Consider the following 22,804-nt stretch of genomic DNA (forward strand, 5'->3'; position numbering starts at 1 on the left):
CTGTATTCTTTTCTCTTAAAAGTGAACTTTGTAAAATTTAGGGGGATTTGGTGGCATCTAGGGGTGAATTACAGATTTTAACTAGCTAAAACTTCTCTCAGCTAGAATTCGTTCAGTGTTAATTGTTCAGGACATTTTTACCTGGAGCCGAATTATCTGTAGAGGTCTCCTCCTTCCAAAAACAAACAAATGCAGTGATTGAAACTGAAAAAAACACAGATTAATGCAGTTTCAGCTTAAAATTCCATGTTTTTCTGATGCGGTTGGCATGTCACTGCAGTTAGCTAGTCCAACACATGCTAATGTGTGGTCACCTTTTCTCTCTGATGATAGTCATAATTTTCAGATGTTCAGGAGGTTTTCAGCAGAAGCTGATTATCCAGAATTATCCGCTGGGGTCGCTTCCTCTCTAAAATAAATGGACCCGGTGATTTAAACCGCTACAAACAACAACGTTACAAATCAGTGTAACTCCAGCACTGCTCATTGCAGGTGGGCTTCTAATTACGGTGGCCTTTTCTGGCTAATAAGGACATTTTAAGTAAGGCAATTGGCTTGCCACATCCTGTTACCTGTCACAGCCACAGGCCTCCGTACGCATGTTCTGCATCTGCATCTGGCTATGTCTGTCAGACAACACAAGCAGCTCGTGACCCTGTGAGGGGACAGAGGACTGGGGGGATGATCCTGAGGGGGTTCAGTGATGTAATACGGAGAGAGAAGTTTTAGTAGTCTCATGATTTTCGCTTTACCCATGTGGGCTTTGGGTGTCCAGTGTGTCACAGCTTCCAACACTCCAGTGATTGATTTGCTGGACAGACTGTAAGGCTGCTGAAGCACACCTGAGCAGTATCAGGTACAGTTTATCATACACAGCTAATTATGTCTCAAGTCTGATGCAAATGCACAAGATTTAATCTTTAACCATCAGACATACTTAATCACTATTTGACATGAAGTTAAAACCATTTCCATATTAGCACACCTCACAGTTTATGTCCAGTGTTCATCAGAGCGGGAAGTAGTGAATCCTATATGAAGAGGCAGAAATTAAAGGAACAGTGTGTTTAGGGGGATTTAGTGACATCTAGTGGTAATGATTACATATTGCAGCCATCTGAAAACTTCGGACTAGAATTCCTTCAGTGTTCATTGTTGAGATTCTCACAGAGAACTGAATTGTCCACAGAGGTCTTTTCATTTCTAAAACAGACAAACATGGTGATTTGAACTGATAAAAATACTGAATAAAGCAGTTAGCTAGCTAGCTAAAGTGCCAACACCTAAATGAGAATGGCCCTATCTGGAGCCAGTATTCGGCTTGTCTGTGTCTTTAAACATGGCGGTCCATCCAGTAGTTGTTGAGCTAATCCACTCAAAACTACAAATTTGAACTTCACAGTGATCACAATTCTTCTATCTGCTATCGTCAGAATCAAGACGAGAAATCCATGTTATGCTAGCATCCCATGAGGGGGGGGGGGGGGGGGGGGGGGGGTAAATGTGCATAAATGTGCGTCTTTGTGCTAGACCCATGTAGTTTTTTGCTGTCATTTGATTTCTAATTCAGACAATCTTGCAAGAATTGCTTGTCAATATGGACTTCATTATGGTTTTCAAATGCAAAATAGTGTAATTGAAATGTGATTCAAAATGTGATTAATCATCAGTAACTATTGATATTTTGCGATTAATCATGATCTAAAATATGTATCCTTTGACAGCCCTTGTAAAAAAACTAAAGCAGTGCTATTTCTTTACAAGCTGATGCCGCTGTTGACATTTCTCAAAGCAGATGAAAAAACCAAACTGAATGCTTCAGAAAACAATGCTGCCCCCCCTTTTGTTTTCACTGCATCTCCAAACTTCCAAACTTAAGAGCATATGAAGTCCGTGTTGAAGTGTAAATGGAGAGGACCTGAAGACACACTGCAGCAAAACACTCCACCTTAGACAAATCCACACTTCAATGCGTTCTAAAACAATCACCATCATTTATTTACAATATATTAAATTGTAATGCAAAATTTATAACAAGTGGTCAATTTGTTCAATAATGAAAATAAACATGAACTATTTTCAAAGCTAGCATCAATCATACACATATTTATATATAAATACTGTGTGCAGTCAGCACATTATGCCTGCTCTTTGTTTGTTTTTTTTTTTTTTTTTGCTTTCTCGGTTGGAGCCACCCTCTTTAATCAGGGTCAATAAGGTCAAAAAACATTTCCACACTTGTGCTGACTGCATAGAGAATAAAAATGAAGACACGAGTCTACAAAAAGCATGTAAAGTAGAATAACACCCAGCTTCAAGCTCTTCTGGACTTTAAATGGCTTTCAAAAAGATCTAAATGCTACAGACATGAGACCGAAGCACGTGATGAAACATTTAAGCAACCAGGATAATGTAGGTTCCTATTATCTTGCTGTTTTGAGGCATCATAGAGTTTACAAAAAAGAGAAAACCTGACAAATAAACAGTCCTCAAAGACTCTAAAGATGATTTCACAGTATTGGTTAGACAGGCTGTAGTGTGTCCAGTTCATTAAATTACAGTTAAAGCACACAATGAAGCATAAGGGGAGAAGGCTGGTGATATTCTGCATATTTCTTCTTATCATCAAAACCCACAAAAACACAACAATCCAAGGAAAGATCAATTCATTTCAGCAGAATCATTGCAATCTGCTGATCTGCCAGTAAGACTCGACTTTGGCGAATTTTGACACGGATTTGCCAACACATTGTCATCCCAGCTCGCCACATGGTGCCACTCTGTCAGTGACCTTCCACTTCTACTTATGGTGTTTTAGGTATCCTTCTGCGTCTGCGTTGACTGTGATGTCAACAAATGCACATGGTGGGATCTTCATCCCACCATGTGCATTTGTCATGGTCCTTATGTTTACAAAACAGTGCAGACCATCACAATGATTAGGATTAGGCAAAAAAGTCATGGATGGTTAGGTTTAGGCAAAAAGAGGTACCGTTCCATCTGGCTGCGTCCTCAAGTGACACTGTCCATGCATGCTGCAAATGGACGCTGCTGGTGCCCTCCAGCCGCCAGTGTATAACAACAACACCACCGGTTCTGTCCGAGCATGTTCTCATCTGACGCTGTTCAGCCACATTACGATTGAACAGAAATGGCTTTTGGCGTCACGCTCATACGCCGAAAGCACTGATAGAGCGGCGCTATTTGACAAGTTTGGAGTGAGAATGGTCTGGATGTGCACCATTGACCAACAGTAAATCCTCCTGACAGTGCTGACCTTTGGGGGGAGCTGTTGTAGCCCATTGGCTGACACTGTAGGTCTGCCACTTTTTCATTCAAAATTTGTTGGACATGGGTAAAAATACAATATTTAATCTATGATCAGTTTAAATGATACATTGTCAGTGTATAAGGCCAACAGGACGTGCTTTGCACTGTCACTCTGACCTATAGAATGTCTTATTACCCTGTTTGTAAACCAGGCTAGGGATTTCGTTGTCGGTGCAATATGGAGAAAAGAGCTTTTGGATTCAACATTATAGAGCACGCGCAGAGTGTCATATTCCACCGGAATGTGGACATGGTGGGATGAAGCAGGTGGATGTTGTTGGCAACAATACAAGATGATGATGTGCACAACGCACAACACGGGCTGAAACGCTAACAAAATGTCCAAAGCTTGCTAAAAACATTACATTTCAGCATGCCAAAGGGTTATTTTGGCACCTGAAGTCTCAAGAGAGGAAAAGTACTAGAACCCTATAAGACCTGAGCTAGCTGGCTTGATTTTTTTTCAAGAACGTGGGATGAAGGCAATAAGCACCAACAAAAGAAATTACCCCAAAATTAGCAAGATATAGTAAAAAAAGTAAAAAGATTACATGATAGAATAAGTCAAATAAATTATTAGATTGGTAAAAAAAAAAGAGAAAAGAAAAAAGAAAAAGACAATGAAAACAAACAAGACTTAGAAAACAGTGCTTTAAAAGTTACAATAATTCTGTAACTTAATTTCAAATATTTCATTATTACAATTATAAATATAGTTTTTTGCCCTAGCCTTTTTCCTTTTTCCCCGTTTTTCCCCTAGACATAACCCTGGGATTTTAATTTAATTAATTTTAACCCCTGATTTTTCTCTAGCTTTGAGAAAAAAAATATTTTGTAAATCTACTAATATCTTGCAATTTGTGGAACATTTCTTACCAAGGTGCACATTGCATTTTTTCCCGTGTTTTTGAAAGAAATTGCGCCAATTTGCACAAAGGTTTAAATACTTGTGACAGGCATTTGAAAGCAGCACAAGAACAATGACGGTCACCCTGGGTTTCAAAGGGTTAACAACTCAATGTCTGTCTGTTTCAGTGTCCCTTCTTCTTACCTTACTTAGCTTGCAGAAATGATCCCACTACAAACAAACAATTTTTGGAATCACCAGGTAAGATCATCATTTTAGATGACAGAGATCAAACCTGGCATTTTATATCTCAATACACTTCAACCTTAACAGTCTTGTCTGGTCAAAGAATGAGAATGTTTGCTGCACGTCAGCACACTGGTGTAAGAATCCCAGTCTTCCCATATCTTGCTGCTGATATCTCATATCTTATTGCTTAAAAGTTCAGTTTTTCGGTTCATCAGCCTGTGAAAACTTAGGTGTGGATTCTTTTGCCTGTTGGTAGTTCATCCCACCACAAAACAGCTACCACAGACATTAATTACAAGGAGGACCATTATGCAACAGAAAGTCAATGCAGAGCGAAGACTTCCTCCTGTGAGAGCAAGACCTACATGCCCTCTGTCTGTATGGATGATAATAAAATCCTGGCTAGCTCAGTCTTGCCACTACAGTGGTTCACAATTAAGGAAATTACTGAACCTTAAAAACATCTATATAGTTGTGAGCCACATTTTAAGATTATTGTCTTCAGTAAGAACCAGTGGGCTTTGGGTTAACAGTTGTTATGGCACCTGAATCAGCTCCATTGCTTTAGAAGACCAAGAGACATGGTTAAAAGCTCCCAAAAACTTACTGAATTGACTTGTGATAGAGGAATATTTTGTTAGCTATTCCCAAAGGTCAAGAAAATACAGAATTCTTTCCATGTGAGATGTTGACAGTATGAAAAATATCAATGAACAACAGATTTCCCCTTAAACATGCTGGCTAAGGATACCATACACATGACTGGTGCCCAAAGTCAAGTACATTCCCTCTGGAAAAGGAAAGCACATCAAATGTGTAACAAAACACAGACTACATGTGAACAACAAGCACACAAGACAAGGCCAAAGTCTCTTCATCGCCAAAGAATTCTGGCAAGTACTTAATCAAATCAAGTTGAATTTAAAGTGAGGCAGGGCATTTTGCAGAGGTAAGCTCAAACCTCATGGAAATTAGCTAAATATAAATTTGCTTGACAGCAGCTCTCTGCAAAACAAATCTATCAAAATCATCTAAAACAAAAGATTCAAATGGAGAGAAAAGCTGTGCCTCTGAGTGATGCAACAAATTTTCCTTGTAAGGAGGAGATCATTTGCTGGAAAAAGGCAGAAAAACTTTTCAGGCAAACAAAGAGTAAGCAGATGATGATGAGAGCCTCCTCGGTGTACAGCGCAGCAGTTCATGAGATGCCACAGCTGCAGAGAAGCCAGTTGTAGAGGAGCCCACTTAAATCAAATGGCACTTTTCCCAAAATGGAAAGAAGAGCGAGAAAGGGGGAAAAAAAAGTCCCGGACTTTTCCAGGACTCAGCGTCAGCTGGCAATAAGAAAAACAGAGCACACACATACTTGAACAAAGGCTTTTTGGCAATACATTGTACTATGGCAATACATATTATTGTGGTGTACTATATGTAAAGAAGAGAGGAAGAGTAACAAAGAGAAAGACAGAAATAATCTATTATCATTGCAATCTCAGGTTATTTGGCGCGATTACAACCATTCAGGGCAGCTTCTCAAGTCAAGCAACAGCTACCTGCATGCAACCAGCAGAGTTGTTCCTAACAAGCTGCTGTATGTGCAGTGAGGTTAGACTGAGTCAAAAAAAAACATGTCATTTGTCAAACTGGAACCAAATCCTGTGAGGTCTGCCACAGGAAACTCTGACTGTGTTGGAACATGTTTTCCTGCAGGGTTATAAGTTAAGTGTGTAGTTGTGATCAGTTGTGGTCAACTTTGCATGCAAGACAAGCTGTCACAGTCTGATAGGGGTGCATTTCAGAGGGTGGACGGTGACAGCGAGGACTACGATGTGGTCTCATAAGGCCTGTCCTCGCCGTCGTCGTCTTTTATGTGGCTGCGGTATCTGTATCGAGAGTAGTAAGAGCCTGGGGTTGCCCCGCCTTCCTCTTTTTCTTCTTCCTCCTCCTCTTCATCAGATCTATTGAAGTAGTAGTGTCTTCGGCCAGTGGGGCTGGAGCAGGAAGAAACAAGTAAAACTCATGTTATTATGACAAAAGTGACTAGAGAACAGTTTGGGGTCTGAGAGAGCTCAATGCACTGCACCACAATAGTGTCAACAATTCAGTATCTGACCAAATGTCTCGCCCTCTGTTCCTGAGTTACAATGTTTAATAATAGCCTCGAAAAGTGTTTTTGCAGAACATTATGATGTCACAGTGAAGCTGACCTGTGACCTTTTGGATATAAAATGTCATCACTTCATTAATTGATTCTGTTAGACATTTGTGTACATTTTTAGCATAATTGGCACATGAATTCATAAATTATGGCCAAAAACATGTCTTATGAGCTCATAATGACCTTGAACTTCGACCTCTGAAAACCAAATTTGGAATAGGTCATTGCTAAGTCTGAGTGGATGCTTTTGTCAAATTTGAAGAAATCCCCTCAAGGTATTCTTGAGATATCACATTCTTGAATGCAACGGACAGTGTAACAGTGACCTTGACCTTTGACCACCAAAATCAGGTCATCCAGATTTGTGGATGTTTGTGCCAAATTTGTAGAAATTCCTTCAAGGTGTGTTTGAGATATTGCATTCAAAAGAATGAGATGGGTTAAAAGGTCTCAGTGATCTTTGGCCACCTCATTTTAATCCGTTCATTTTTGAGTCCAAGAGGACGCTAACCGAATTTGAAGAAATTCCTCAAGGTGTCCAGGAAATCGTGTGTCCAGGAACACATATATCCAATCAGTTTCTCTTTGAGTCGATGTGGACATTTGTGCCAAAAGAAATTCCCTCACAACGTTTCTGAGACATCGTTATCATCATAAAGTGAGGGACGGATGGACAGAACCCGAAAACATAATATCTTTCACTGTGTGAAAGATATTATGTTTTTGGGTGATGTTTGTCCAATTGTAATGGTTTCAATTTGTTTTTGTTTTCTTTATTTACGGTGTTCTAAATTTTACATAAATATTGTTGAGTGGTGATGAGGTTTTCTGGATTTGCTTGTGTTTTGTTTACCTTTGGTTACAGTATGTTAAGCTCTCAGAACCACCATACACCAGCTGTGTATTCTGCCATGTTGTGAGGTTAGCCTTTACTCCAGCATCTCAAACACTGTGCAATCCAGTGCTATGCTAGCATGCAAAACTGTTTCATGTTATAATGGTTACATTGATTATGGACCAAATCCCTTTCATTCAAATACCAAATACAAAACATTGATGCAAACATGATTCCATCCTCTCAAACTATTACAGTGGTCAAGTGAGTCAGCTATATTGAATTAGAAACCCTACAAAAAATGAAATAAATTGCCGATATGTAAACACAATTCAAGTCATATTTCATCATGTCTAATAACCATGATTAACAAGAAAAATCCAATCCCATTACCAGTCCACATAGATCCTAGCCCAGCCTTTTAGCATTATATAACATTCTAATGGCTTAAATATTGCAAACTGGGGTTTAATTACTGTCAACTGTGCATCTCAAATGAATTCGCTAGTTGGTGTAAATCAATACTTGGAGTCTAATTATACCTGCGGTTAAAGGGCTGCAAGGAGAAATGCACTATGGCCTCATTTATTTGACTTTTGATATTTTTTCCTTTCTGAGGCTATAAATCAAGGTGACATCTCAGGAGTGATTAAGGCTGAGTAAATATTCACTTTGAGTGCGGCTTCTTACCAACTACACTTCCTGGTGCAAAAAAACCCACAACACACAGCCCCCAAAGAGTCCTAAATGAAAGCTTTGCTTATCTGGTGAGAGCCACAGAGGTCTGTGGTCACTACAGTTTGGCTTGAAACCGAGAAAATGAAGTAAACATCAAACTTTGTTAGCATGCCGAAGACACATCATCAAAAACACAAGCAAGAAATTAGAATTCCAAACTGTGAGAGTCTAATCCCAAACGGGAACATTCAGTGCACTGACTGATCAGAGTGTAAGGTCTCTGATTGGTTAGGTCACATCATGCATCAAAAACACTCTTCAAGCTAAGTCCGTCTCGGGCAACGACCTACTGCCTGCCTCAGTCACTGTCTGGCCGGTACAGGTACTTCATCATCAGGCTGTCCACCTTCTTCTTCCTCTTCTTTTCTTCCTTTTTGTTCACGGGCTGGCTCTCACCAGCTTCTCCTCCCCCTTCTGGGCTGGACGCCTTTCGACCCGGGGCCTTCTTCACACTGCTGGAGCTTCGGTAGGAAATGGTGGACGCACCGGAGCTTGACTCTGACCCAGAGTCTGTCTTGGAATCTGAAAACGACGAAGATGAGGAAGAAGATGAAGATTCATCCCTCTTCTTGGACTTTTTCTTTGACTTCTTGGACCTCCTCTTGGAGCTGCTCCTGTGACGATCTCCTGAGCTGTCAGACTCTGAGCTGTGGCTTCTCTTCTTTTTCTTGCTCTTGTTTTTGCTCTTGCTGCGATGGCGACTGCTGCTGCTGCCACTGCGGGATGGTCTCATGCAATCCACTGCGGATGCAGAGCGTCTAAGACTGCTGGTCGGGCGAGTAGCATCACCATTATGGACACTTTTGCTGTCATCTTTATCATCCTTGGATTTTTCTTCTTCACCCTCGGAGTCTTCCAAGCTCCGGCGCTTGAACTTAATAGGCTTGAAACTCAGCACCTCATTGATGGCTTTCTCCAGGTCAGGGTCAAGGTAGTTGCGATGACTGACTGGTCTGATATATCCAAGTCATCAACTGGGTCTTTATCAGTAGTTGATGATCTGGCTTGTGGTGGTGGCATGGAGACGCTGCGGCCAGTAGAGGAGTGAGGACTGTATGCCGACCTCTCGGTGAACGCCACGCTTTGACTATCATCAAAATCAACGTCAAACTCGCTCAAGCGGCAACTGCGTGCCAGCGACATATGGGAATCCGCTCGGCTGAGAACTCCAGGACTGCGACCCCCAGACCGCCGGCTAAAGCAAGGGCTACTGGGACTACTGGCATACAGCGCGCCGCCCGCCTCTGCCCGCTTCAAAGCGTGAGGTGCTTGGGCGGCGTCCAAGTGGGCTTGATAGACCTAAGCTGATGGTAGACTTGGCATCATTCTCTGGGCTTACCCCAAAACGTGTGGAGGCCCGACTTGGTGCAGCATATGAAATGACTGATTCTTTGTCAAAGTCACCCCGACGGCTGTCCAAGCCTTTCCTGGTGCGGCTGTTTGCCTCTGAATAGGCCTGGGAGAGATGACTGATTCTCTGCCGTTGATGTCATCCCCTGCCTGGGACCTCCTCCTGGAGCTGACTGAGTAGGTGTCATCCTGAAGATCGGAGTTCTTGGCTTTAGCCTTATGGTACGACAGAGTGTCTTCTGAATCAAGATTTTCCTTTAGAGCACTGAAAAGGGCATCCCCTTTTCCGCCGATGGAATCCAGGTTGGAGCGTTTTCTGTAGCTGAGCGAGCTCATCACTGACACTGGCCTGTTGGTCTCTAACTCTTTGCCCTCTTTGTTGACCTCTTTCAGTTCCTTACCCTCTTTCCACTCTTTCCCTTCCTTTGCGTCTACATTTGTGGCAAATCTAGAAAGAAGCAACAGTGGAAAGGACGAAGGAATGAAGACATTGGGAGAGAGAGAAAATGACAAAGATAAGATAGTGGGTCAAGTGGTGATGAGTAAAGGAAAAGAATAAGACACAAATGAATAAAAACAGTAATTTCATGAGAAATGAAGGAGATGAAATTTAACAAAATGAAAGTACAGCAATGAAAAAGGAGATTAGGAGAGTGAAACTGGAGACAACTGAAAATGGATTAACAAGGGTTATGTTCCCGTATTGAAATGTTAAAACAGCAAAATAATTTTATTGCCCACCAAGGATCAGTGAAGGCTACAGTAATTATAAGAATGGGAGCTTCCATCCCCAACAAACCCACTTTAAAGCAATTCACTGTAAATGTTTGTGCCAACACAACATAATGGCAAAAACGCAGTCATATAGCCATTTAGCTTGAAAGTAGATACATACTATGCAAGACACCTGGAAAAAATTAAATTTAAAATGCAGTGTTTGAGTTTCAGCTCTTCAGTATTTTGTTTCATTTGATAAAGGATTAAAACTCTAAAAGCATTTTTTACCGGGTTCAGATTTTATAAAATGTTACTGAGCTCCAATCAAAGCACCTGGCAATCACAGAAGAGAAAGAATGCTAGAATGCTACTGCAACAGAAAAAAGGGATTGCAAACATTTGGAGAGAGAAAAAACAATCTGCTAATTTGTTTCTGTTAGCTATGCCTGACTGATAGGGTTGTGGTTTATGGAAAAACTTCAGGGTTCCTACAGCTTACAATAAGTTACATTTAAAATTTTATTTAAATGCCACTTAGGATGTTTAAGACCAATTATACACTAACCAAAATGAAAGAAAAAAACATGAGCTGACATTTGTTTGGTGACAATTTTGCCCATGTGTTTCATGTGACATAAAAAAATTTTATCTATCTATCTATCTATCTATCTATATCTATCTATCTATCTATCTATCTATCTATCTATCTATCTATAAAGATGGTGAAAAACTGTTCATAAAATCCTCCATCCCTTTTCTTAGCATTTTTGAGACTTTTGAAGAATTGATAAGACATTTTAATACCAGTTAAAGGGATAGTATGGGTTTCTTTAAAGTGGGTTTGTATGGGGTACTATCCACAATCAGTGTACTACCTAAATCAGATGACGGTTTTGGATGGCCCACTTTCGAAGAGAGTTCTTGAATCCAACACAGAAGCTAAGCAATGTACTTCTGTGGATGGGTGTCAGCACAAAACATGTTTTATCTTATAAAAATCCCACAGAAAAAAATCAATACCAGTTTAAGTATACGCTATATTGAGAGTATTTTAACCTTTTTACATTTCCATCAGACAACCCATTCTGACTAGAAATCTGTTAACAGCTTCAGTTTCTCATCTTTGCTCTCGTCAAAGCCACCAGACTCCATTGAGAAAAATGGTGATTTAATATTGCTGAACACATGAGCTGCTGTGCAATTGTATGACTTTGGTGAACCTGAATTAACCCTTTAAAACACATTAGCACAAACAAATTAAATGTTCCAGGCAGTGGTAGACATTTCGGTAGGAAATGGTGGACACACCGGAGCTTGACTCTGACCCAGAGTCTGTCTTGGAATCTGAAAACGACGAAGATGAGGAAGAAGATGAAGATTCATCCCTCTTCTTGGACTTTTTCTTTGACTTCTTGGACCTCCTCTTGAGAGCTGCTCCTGTGACGATCTCCTGAGCTGTCAGACTCTGAGCTGTGGCTTCTCTTCTTTTTCTTGCTTTTGTTTTTGCTCTTGCTGCGATGGCGACTGCTGCTGCTGCCACTGCGGGATGGTCTCATGCAATCCACTGCGGATGCAGAGCGTCTAAGACTGCTGGTCGGGCGAGTAGCATCACCATTACGGACACTTTTGCTGTCATCTTTATCATCCTTGGATTTTTCTTCTTCACCCTCGGAGTCTTCCAAGCTCCGGCGCTTGAACTTAATAGGCTTGAAACTCAGCACCTCATTGATGGCTTTCTCCAGGTCAGGGTCAAGGTAGTTGCGATGACTGACTGGTCTGATATCCAAGTCATCAACTGGGTCTTTATCAGTAGTTGATGATCTGGCTTGTGGTGGTGGCAGTGGTAGACAAGCAGCTCCTGTAGTCAGTAATGTTAAATCACCGTTTTTCTCAATGGAGTGGCTTAATTTTTCCATAGGAAATTACCGCCTTACATTTAGGTAAGACAGTGAAAATACTCTTGATAAAGCATACATTTAAAGTGACTATGATTTTTTTTAGGTGTCTAAAATAAGTTTTGTTGCTGGCCCTTCCACAGCAGTACACTGCTTAGCTTCCATGTCGGACTTCAGTCTGCTTCTGTAAAATGGGTGCATGCTGACTGACATCTACCGTATGTAATATTCTGTCTATTGATAAGTACCCCGTACAACCCCACTTCAAAAAACTGAAATGCATACCAATGGTAAATTACCCAGTTTTTTGTTAGGTTTTTTTTTTTTTGGTATATGTAACTCTGAAATCGTTTTTTTATAGAGTATAATGTTTAACCACTGTAAGATTAATACTGATTGATCAATAAACCCATCTGAGCATTACAGAAACAAGACTAATAAACGTAGCACAATAAGTAAGGAAATTTGTGTTTGATAGATTATTTCTTTGTTGTAACAATGCTTCTTAGCAATAATTCTTATACCGCTGGAAAGCCTGTTTATTTCCCTTTTAAATGGTGCCACATTTGTAAGGAACATGCATTTGTAGGATGAGCAGCAGAACTGAGTATGTGGGTTGCACCCATGAAAAATTTGCCAAATCTTCTGCCAAACAGCTTATTCTGCTATTGACTCTTGTTTGGTGTTGTTTGGTGGATTGGATGATTGAAGTCTGAAGAAACAAGACATGTTGGCAATTTAACAATTTATTCATTTAACAAACAGGAGCCTCAGTAGTGTATAGAAGAATCATACACAGCCAGGACAGTCTGGCACCTCCTCCTCATGCTCATCACCAGCCTGGTCACACACTGCTGTGGGAACATCTCATTCTTCAACCACCATTTGTCGCAAGTCAGCCAACGTGGTTGTGTTGGTCACTCTGGCACAAACAGCAATCCCAAGCTGTGGATGTGTTCCAAGTGTTCAATGGAGTTGAGTTCAGGACTGCTGGCAGGCCATTCCACCCTCTCCACTCTTAAATTCTGGAGGTAGTCTAAGAAAAACCCCGCTCTGTGGGGACGAGCGTTGTCATCATGGAGGATAGAGTTCGGTCCCTGACAATGGAAATATGGGATTGCCAATGGTTGCAGAATCTAATTTCGATGTCTCTCTGCATTGAGATTGCCTCCAATGATGACAAGCCTCATTTTTCCAGTGAGGGAGATGCCGCCCCACACCATCACACTGCCTCTACTGCCTCCACACTGCTGACACTAGCGCAAACGGGACTGATGGTGAAGGGCAGTCGTGGCAGGCCTCCTGGCAGCCCCATAAGACCGGAGATTGGCTGCGTGCAGTCTGTTCCAGATCGTCTGGGCAGAGACCCGTCAGCCATATCATCCTGCAAACCTTGACTGCAAATCTGTAGAAGACTGCCTACGGTTCCTGAGTGCTGACAGGGTGAGGAAATGGTCTTCTGGGGGTGTCATCTTTTTGGGACGCCCACTTCGCGGCCTGTCTCTGACATCCCCTATTATATGTAACTTGGCATTTAGTTTGGAGATGGTATGAGGGCTCACTCCAAATAATGCTGCAACTTGGTTTTGCAGAACACCACCTTGACGTTGCCCTATCGCACGGGCCCTATCCAGATCGGTCAAACGTGGCATGCCGATTCTTGGAGCAGACACCAACTGACCACTGAAGCAGGGCCCATGCTCACAGGTGCTGACAATCAGGTGCCAATCAAGAAAAGCTGTTTGGCATTGGCAATGAAGATTTGGCAAATTTTTCATGGGTGCAACCCATATACTCAGCTCTGCTGCTCATCCCACAAATGCATGCCTTACAAATGCCACCACTTAAAAAGGGAAATAAACAGGCTTTCCAACAGTATAAGATTTATTGCTAAGAAGAATTGTTACAACAAAGAAATAAAATACCAAACACAAATTTCCTTACTTTATAATGTGGTAAACTCTGGATGAAAATATTTACCATATTGAAGTATAAGTTTGCTGGTCTATTCTTTTGATGAATGACTTAGAGAACTGGGCAAGAATTAAAATGTACTTGTACTTATAGACCTGCACTAATGGCAGTTAAAGTCACTGGAACTCGAAAGCTACTTCTATAAGGCAGTGCTGGCGAGCTCAGTGAATCAGTCAGTGTTTGTCTGTGGGGACTGCTGCTAAGTGAGATTTAAAAACTCCTAAAGTTTGTAAAGTTGGGGGTGGTTCAGCTGAGGGAGGGAAGTTAAATCTTCTGGTAAGGAGACAAATCTGGGGCAATCGAAACTGTCAGCTGGCAGACACATTCATTAATCTCAGCGAGCCGCTCAGGTAGACTATGCCAGCTGGCCATTGGGCATGTCAATAAATCTACCACAGAGATGGTTTGTTTTTAGAAAAAAAAAGTCTCTTCTCCACCGAGCGGATGACAATAAAGACAAAGCGGCTTGAAAATACATTTAAGTAATAACAGCCCCCTTATTTCAGCCAAGTACTCTACTGCCATTGCTTTATTTCTTCTGGGTCAAATCATGTAAACCATTTCATTTAGATAGAGTTCAAAAACAGCCAAATATTGATGGCTTCTTAAATGCTGCTGCAGTGATAGGAACAGCTGCTGCCTGCGTACTGACCTGGAGCTCTTGAGGCTGCCGTCATCTGAAAAGTTCTTGGCAGAGCCTTTGCTTTTAGACAACCAGGACTTCACCCCATCCACACGATCCTCCACCTCGGAGTCTGTATCTGAATCCCCCTGACTGGTGAGGAGTCAGAGACAGGAAAACAAGTCAGAGCAAGCACAGAGAGACGGCAAAGGAGGAAAAAATCAGATATGCCATTCACAGAGCAGAGAATAGGCAGATAAATTTTAGTGTAAAAAGGAGTCAACACTGGTAGAAATGTTGCTGTAACTCTCTGTAGCTGTGGAGTCAGAGAACCAAGAACAGGCTGTGCGTGTTAGCGTGGAAGCAGAAACAGATTTTGACATTCATTCTGGAGAAAAGACAGCACATGCTCAAAGAGCCCCAGTAAAAACACAATCATGCCCACAAGAGGTTGTATAGACGCTAACACCACACGGCAACTTCTTGCTGTTGTCACTGTTAGATGAGCATTATCGTGGTCCTGCTGTAAGCTGGCAATCAGGCAAATACCCAACCTTAGTCTTCCAAAGCTACTTCAGAGCTGTAGTAGCACCGTGACAGAAAGGAAACCCAAACACAGAGCTTAAATTATAGGAACTTTCCATAAAATTTTATAAAAAAAACTGTACATGGCACACCATTATTTCTATTTTGGGTTTTATCCTGGGTAGGTATATGGGTATACATAGGTATATGTATCATTTACTTGATGTACGTATGTATTTTCGGTTATTCTGATTTATTCACCAGACAACCATCCAGAGTTTGAAAGTCTACATCACTGGCGTCATGTTTTCAACCATGTTGTTGCCTGTTGCTCTCTAATGTGGAAGCCACGTTCATGTATGCACGCTCACATGACCCACGAGAGCTTGTTGCTTTTAGAAGTTTTAAAGCAAACAAAGGGAATTGTTGTTTCCTGCTAACTCCAGAAGTCCCTCTGTGTGTGGGGGAGGCTTCCAGGTAGTATGTTAACACTAGCGTGTAGGTACCACAAGCTCTCGTTTGTCTTACGTGAGTACGCATATGTAAACGCAGCTTACATACCAGGAACTACAGACTACAACAAGGCTAAAAACATGATGCCAGTGACATTTTTCAAAACAACTTTGCATGTCAGGGCTTCAAGACACTTGGATTACTTCACACAAGCAGCATGGGGACATTTTGTGGCTTTATTTTGTATTTTTTCAACATTTGAATCCTGGTCACCATTCGATTCAGTTGTCTGGAAGATGGATGCATTACCATTCCCCTGTAAACCTGCAGCCTGTGTTTTGTGAACTATAAAACTTCACCAAATTTTTAATCGGCATGAGGGTAAGTAGATAATTACTGAATTTTCATTTTTGGGTGAACTATCCCTTTAAGGCTTTTCTTCTGAGCTGCTAGCCTTGCACACTTTTACAGGAATAGATGTCACCTATGCCAGATTAAAATATTGTAAAATTAATATTTATTTAATTTATTAGTTTATTGATCTATAAATGTTACCATAACCTGATGAAAGATGGTGAAAATGAGGAAAACAGCACCTATGTTGGAAAAAAAATACTCAAGTTTAACTAGTAGTGCACAGCAGAGAGGCAGAAAAAGTCCAGATTTACTTTCATCTGGTAATTATTTTCATCACCACATCATCACATGCATTCACTCATAATTTTACTTTTTTACAGAATGATTTGGTACACAGCTGGGCACTGCACTGTTTTTCCTCTAAATTATCATTACACATTCACAAACCACTGCGAGCCATGGAGTAAAATAGAGACCTTGTCATAAAATTTGACACGGATGAAAAGGGTGCAACACTCATTAAGTGCCTTCAAAGCCCAGTGCTTGTGTGGTGCTGTGAAATTAAGTTGTTACAGCTTGATAGTCCTACAGAGACATCACAGGGGTGGCTCAGCATCTCCGCATCTGTTTCAGAGAGCCTCCCGTCTTGTCGAGGAAGAGAGAGAAAAACATTGTTTTCTCCAGCACACAGAGCTCAGAAGGGCCCCGCACCACCTATAATTAAAATCATTAGCAGTCAGAGACAAAAGCTCTCTGGATTTCAAAAGGGAGATTTCAAATAATGGCTTGCCCAGTGAGATCCAAATGCGTAGCCTGCTAGCTTTTATGAAATACAATAACCCTGGACGCTAATGCTAGGACAGCATTCACGCCAAAGACGAGGAGGGAGGACGGGGGCGGCAGACTCTTAAGCTGTAATTAGCTTTGCAAAACATGCCTCTACTATTAAACAATATGGGGATTTGCTGTTGCCTACTGTTATGATGACAGAGCAGAAAAGTGTCTTTGGCACTGTGAACTTTGGGACTGAATAACAATAAGAAGGGAAGACACTTTCATGTCAGCAAGCAGATTTCCTTGTATGACCCTTGATAGAGTTCACTCTTTGCAGGGATTTGTGCGCTGGTCAAGTTCTGGTGAGTCAATTCTTTCCTGCAGCCCTCTTAAATTAGTCTTTTAACCTTTGTCTTCTCAGGCTACACTCATTTCAGAATAACAGCTTCTGCCTTGAGAAAATGGGAAAATGAAAATGGGGAAAGTTTTTTGTCACCTTGTAATCATAGTCACACTGCTGAGCTTCCTAAAACTTACAGCACTACTAAGAAACAACTCTGGTACAGAAACTCTTTCTCCTTCAGATGGTATTAGAGGAGACATGATTGTTGCCTGGATTATGTATTTTAGGACTGGCAACATTTTTTTCTACTACAAGTGTTCTTGTGCCACACAGAGGTCACAGGGAGGTGGTCAGGGTGGATGGCAGGCAGACAAAGCGCATGACGATGACTCCAGGGGTCAGATCAATAAACAATGTATGCACAAAAAACATGCTTACTCCTTTTCCCCGCACAAAAACTGGTATTTGTAAAGGAGGAATCTGGATGAGTATAGGTGAGTTTCCATCACAGATTCGCACAAAAATTAAGCAATATTTTGGGAATGTCAATAAAGCACAATTGCTACTGCTTTTCCACTGAGTGATGTTCTGCGACTTCTCTGATGATAACATTTCAAGAAGCAGGGTGATGGATGTTCAAAACATTAGCATCTTTATTTCTATTGCAGCCACCGCACTAGCCGTCATTATTTCCAATCCAAGGTCACGTAGGCATGTTATGGGGCCATAATGGAAATGCGAGCCACTGGGAGTGACCACGTATGAGGGATTTCTGGGAGGTGATAGTCCAGGATTTCACAGAGGAATTGTGGATTCAAAACTTCCGAATGTTGAAGTTATGTTATGCAATAACAGCTCTTGTAGCACCTACTGCATCATGAGGGAGCCAGTCCCTACTGACAAGCGCATAACCATAGCATCATGTGATCTAGAGAAGCCTAAAAGGGTTTCCATTGCAGTTTTGGGAAATATGGCTTTTTTTGAATCACCTGAAATACCACCTCATGTGAGCGTAAAAAAGTTTTTGTAATAGATAGGAGTTTTTTCTAAACTGATTTTTTAAAAAGATTTTTTTGGGGGGGGGCTTTTTTGCCTTTATTTTTTTGATAGGACAACTTAAGTGTTTGTGAGAGTGAGAGGGGATGACATGCAGCAAAGGACCAAGCCCAGAATCAAACCCGCAGTTGTTGCGATGTGTAGCTGGGGTACCAGCTCTACCAACTGAGCTTGGTGTATTTTAAAATCGCAGTTTCAATTTGCACAATTTGAGGGTTAATAGTAACCAGCCTTCTGTGCATATATGAAGCATTCATATATTCAGAGCAGAATACACACTGTTTTAGCTGACATAGATGCAGGTAAAATGATGAGGGTGAGATTAACCCTTTGAAAATATGGGAAAATGCAATAAGCAACTTGGTATGAAATGCTTCTATATTTAGATTTAGATTTAGAAAATCTAAAAAATCTAAAATTTTTTTAAAAGCTAAGAGATAATGTCTAGAGGAAAAAAAGATGAAAAAAAGCAATGGAAAAACTATAACTATCATAATTAAATATTTCAAATTTTGATGAAGAAATATATTTTTTATGCACTTTCCAGGTCATTGCCTTACAAATTTTCAGGTACTTTTCACTAATTTCTTAAATACTTACAAAAGGCATCCGAACAGGTGCTTTCCTCAGGTTCCAAAGGGGTAATGAATGGTGGAAGTGCACAAGTTTGATATGCAAATGGAGGCTTAAGGGCGTTTCTACACCTGTTTATGGCGAACTGTGAGAGTCACAATGAGGCCTGTGAATAAGTGCCCTGTACCACAGTGATCAAGAGTTATAAAACAGAGCCAGGCATATCCACAGTTTTAGTAATTTGAAGAAAAGAATAAGAATAATTCTCTGCCTTTATGTATGCACACAATTTGAGGGGTCGTTTACATGGCAACGTTTAACTGCAGTTTGGACTTTATTCAGAATGAACATTTTGAAACTTTGCACAGGAGTGCATTAAAAGCAGTTTTATATTTTGTGTCAATGTTCTCCAACACTTTCTTATCTGTGTACAACTTCATGACACATTCCGAGAACAAAAAAAAACCTCTCAGGTCTATAGCCAAAACCACAATCGTGGGCAATATGTAATTGTGTGCTTCACACGGTGTCAACTACAATTTATGTCCTTGACCACCATACCATTAGTTAAGCCCTGCTGAAAGCCTGGGGAAAGCAAACAAACACAGTGCTGAGCAGACATTAATTGTCTGTGACATTCTGCCGCCACTGGTTGTACATCTCTGTTACACGCTATTACATTCATCATTAGCTTCTATGGATCGTCCTGCTCTGCTCGGCTTCACTTTGCTCCTCTGTGTCCCTGGGTCTTATACACACCGCTGTTTGTGTCTCCCATATATGAAACTGTCGACCCAGTGAAGCCCCCGTGGCCTTGGAGCACAGACAGGCATATGCATTGTCTCCAAGAGCATCATGATAGGCTTGAAAAAGTACTCTCATCCACTGCGTCACATAGAGAGGTAAAATGGTTGCTGTGTGCTGCAAAACTTCCACTGCAGTGGGGCATCCGGTGGCTCAGTGGATAAAGCAGGCGTCCCATAAATGAAGGCAGTGTCCTTGCCGCAGCGGCTGCAGGTTCGATTCTAGCTTGCGGCCCTTTGCTGCATGTCATCCCCTCTCTCCCCACCTTTCATGCAATAGATCTGTCCTATCTAATAAAGGCAAAATTGCCAAAAAAAATTCTTCCACTGCAGTGAGTTCAATGCAATATGATCACATTAGTTTTTTATTAGCTCTACTAAAAACCAACAGAAGTCACAAAAGCCATCCCTTTGTCGAGTCATATCTGGGCTCAGCTGATTTTGATCATTCATACATACTCTGCTCAGTGTCTCCATATGGTCGATACAGTTCACCATGCATCCTTGAGGTTCATTATAAACTGTAAAGCTCTGACTCACCATTGTAAGTTGTACTCTCTGGTAGAACACCATGCTCTGGTAGGTTCTTACATTGATACTCCTTTATATATATATGGCAATTCTTGGTCTGCTCCCACAATACCTCTGTGTTTTTATCATGCAGAAAAGTACCAGACAGTACTCATTGCGTTCTCAGGACCTCTTTATGCTCTCTGTCTAAAACACTCGGACAGAAATTGGCAAAAGGGATTTTGGGATTCTGCACCCTCAGCCTGAAATTTGTTGCAGAATGACTTCAAGGAGCTGGAGTCCTGAAATATTTTTAAATCTATAATGAAAGACTTAGAAGCAGATTCTATAGGATGTGCATGTTTTTAGCCTGCCTGGTTGTAAAAGTGACTTCCAGAAAGTCCTCTTTGACTCATAGATAGTTCTCTTTTAATGTAAATTTTAGTTCTTGTGAATTGTATTTTGTCTCTCTTTGTGTCTCTGTCTGCAGCTTTGTGTTCTCACTGCTGACTGTCAGGACCAGGTCTCCCTTGAGAAAGAGACTGTTAATCTCAATGGGACCAACCTGGTTAAATAAAGGGTAAATAAAGAAATTACATCAATTTTCATTTGAAATTTTAAAATACTTAAAAGCTAAAGAGATGGTCTTTCGAGAAATATCAATAATGATCCTCTATCCTCCAGAGTTTCTGGGCTGAGAGAATGTTTGATTGACAAGTAAGCCAGCAATGTTATAAGACACAAAGCCAACTAACTGACCCTCATAACTAAATAGAGTTCATAGGACTGGCAGCATGTCAGTGGTAATGAAGAATATGAACCACATTTAGCATCTAAACTAAACATTTAAAAGTACACTTGTTAGAACTTTTACAACTGTAAAGGCCTTTTATGCTTTTCAAACCACCCTGAGTGCCTGGACCTGAATCTTTTATACCATAACTTTTAAATTAAGTTTATTGTGCTATAAATCCATATTCTGTTGGCTGCAAACTAGTCAGTCATATTTGTATTTTCTTGAACATGTAACCCCAAAAAGAACTCAAAGATCTCCTAACTTCATAATTTGCAAAATCCTCTTTGTGGTGATCAAGTTCAGTCGGACTAAGTTGGTTTACTGAAGTTGCTAATACTTTATAAGAGCAAGGTAATTCCACTTGTCATTTTTAGGTTGCAACAACTACACAAAATAACTTAAATACAGCAAAATTTAAGTAAACTTAACAATTAGCTACAAAGTACACATAAATTAAGACTAATAATTAAATTTACTTAAACATTTTAAGGCAGTTGGTTTCCTAGATTATTTTAAGTAAGCTCAATTTGTCAAAATAAATAAATAAATAAATTCAAATGCATAGCTAAATTACTTAATATTTCATGGAAGAAGAAATGCATGTTGTCTGTCTGTTGTCAAACACCAGTACAAATTCAGCTTTTTTTTTCCCTAGCAGCTCTTTACAAATCAAAACACTGGTGTCTTTGACAAAGAGTCTGCTCTCTCCAGCTCTGATTACTAATCCTCTCCAGCATCAGAGGAGTGAACGCTGACAGGGGACTGGAGCGGCTCAGAGCCAGAGGTTAACACGGCGTGTGTGCTACTCGCCTGGTGAGCAAGACAGCTTTTTGTAAGACATTTGAGGGTTCTGCATTATTAAGCAAGTGCGAGTAAAAGATTGATGATGAACACACCCTTTTTTTTCTGCTGTTAGGAGGGCAGTCACCACAGAGCCACAGTCACATCCAGCCCCGGATCGGGCCAATGAAATATTAAGATAGCCCTGGGAGCAAGAGGCTGCCTTGTCACCGACTGCTGTTCAAACAAAACACAGCAGTGTCCGACACAACGCCCTCGAACCAAGACTGGAAACATAGCCGGATGCGCCCCCGGATGCGTAAAGAAGAACAAAGAGGATGATCTTGGCCTTGAGGGAGGATGACCAGAGAGATCATGACACTTGCCTTTCAGCTCAAAGCTCTGCAAAACAGTTAACCGTTCAGGGAATATGAGGAAGGACGTTTCATGCTGTGGCTAAAGTAACATATTGCCAGTAGTATTCATGCATCTCAGCCTGTGGGGCATGCAGTGAAGAGCGGGGGGTTATGAGGTAATCTCTGTGCACTGTTGATGATGCATTATCCCCGAGCCTTCGCACATCAAAAGGACATCCCCCCTTGGATTTTCTATATCTCTGCGTCTTCCATGAAGTGTTTTTTCCTGTTTGAATTGTTCATCATGTGTGGCCCTGGAGCTGAGCCATCACTCTTTGATTCTGAGGGCCTGACACCAATAGCTGATGTCTTAAAATAAATGGAAATTACCACAGAAATCAAAGAAAATAGCCACACCAAACAACAAAAGGGGCCCAGAATACCAGGTGCAATCCAAATATCTTCTATTTTTTTTCTGTCAGGGGGGATTTTTCCTTCAAATATCAGCTCTTTTCTACAGTGTGACAGCCAGAAGTGATGTGCTAACTGGGCCGAAACTAAACCCTGCAGAAAAACTCAGGGTTTTCTCTCTTCACTATCAGCTTCTCCACTAAATGTTCAAAGACTAGAGAATACTGCATCATTTTCAGTGCTGCAAAAAAAAAAAAAGTTCCTCACACTCTGTTCTGTCTTTTCTGATACTTTGTCACCATGTCTTGCAAACTGGCCGTGATGATGATGATGGGTTGGGGAACAGAGAAGA

At 41.0% G+C, this 22,804-nt stretch overlaps 1 protein-coding gene across 1 annotated transcript in view; it reads right to left on the minus strand.

The window, feature by feature from the left end:
- Positions 1–6,362: 6,362 nt before the first annotated feature.
- The window catches only part of LOC121943023 (unconventional myosin-XVIIIa-like), a 162,213-nt gene continuing 145,771 nt past the window's right edge, over positions 6,363–22,804 (minus strand). Inside the window, 7 exon segments of the mRNA XM_042486381.1 lie at positions 6,363–6,417; positions 8,448–9,115; positions 9,118–9,390; positions 9,392–9,619; positions 9,622–9,955; positions 14,746–14,868; positions 22,720–22,764. Coding sequence (XP_042342315.1) covers positions 8,456–9,115; positions 9,118–9,390; positions 9,392–9,619; positions 9,622–9,955; positions 14,746–14,868; positions 22,720–22,764 — 1,663 coding nt within the window. The 3' untranslated portion in view covers positions 6,363–6,417; positions 8,448–8,455.

Source organism: Plectropomus leopardus, chromosome 5, assembly GCF_008729295.1.
Source record: "Plectropomus leopardus isolate mb chromosome 5, YSFRI_Pleo_2.0, whole genome shotgun sequence".
Lineage (NCBI taxonomy): Eukaryota > Metazoa > Chordata > Actinopteri > Perciformes > Serranidae > Plectropomus > Plectropomus leopardus.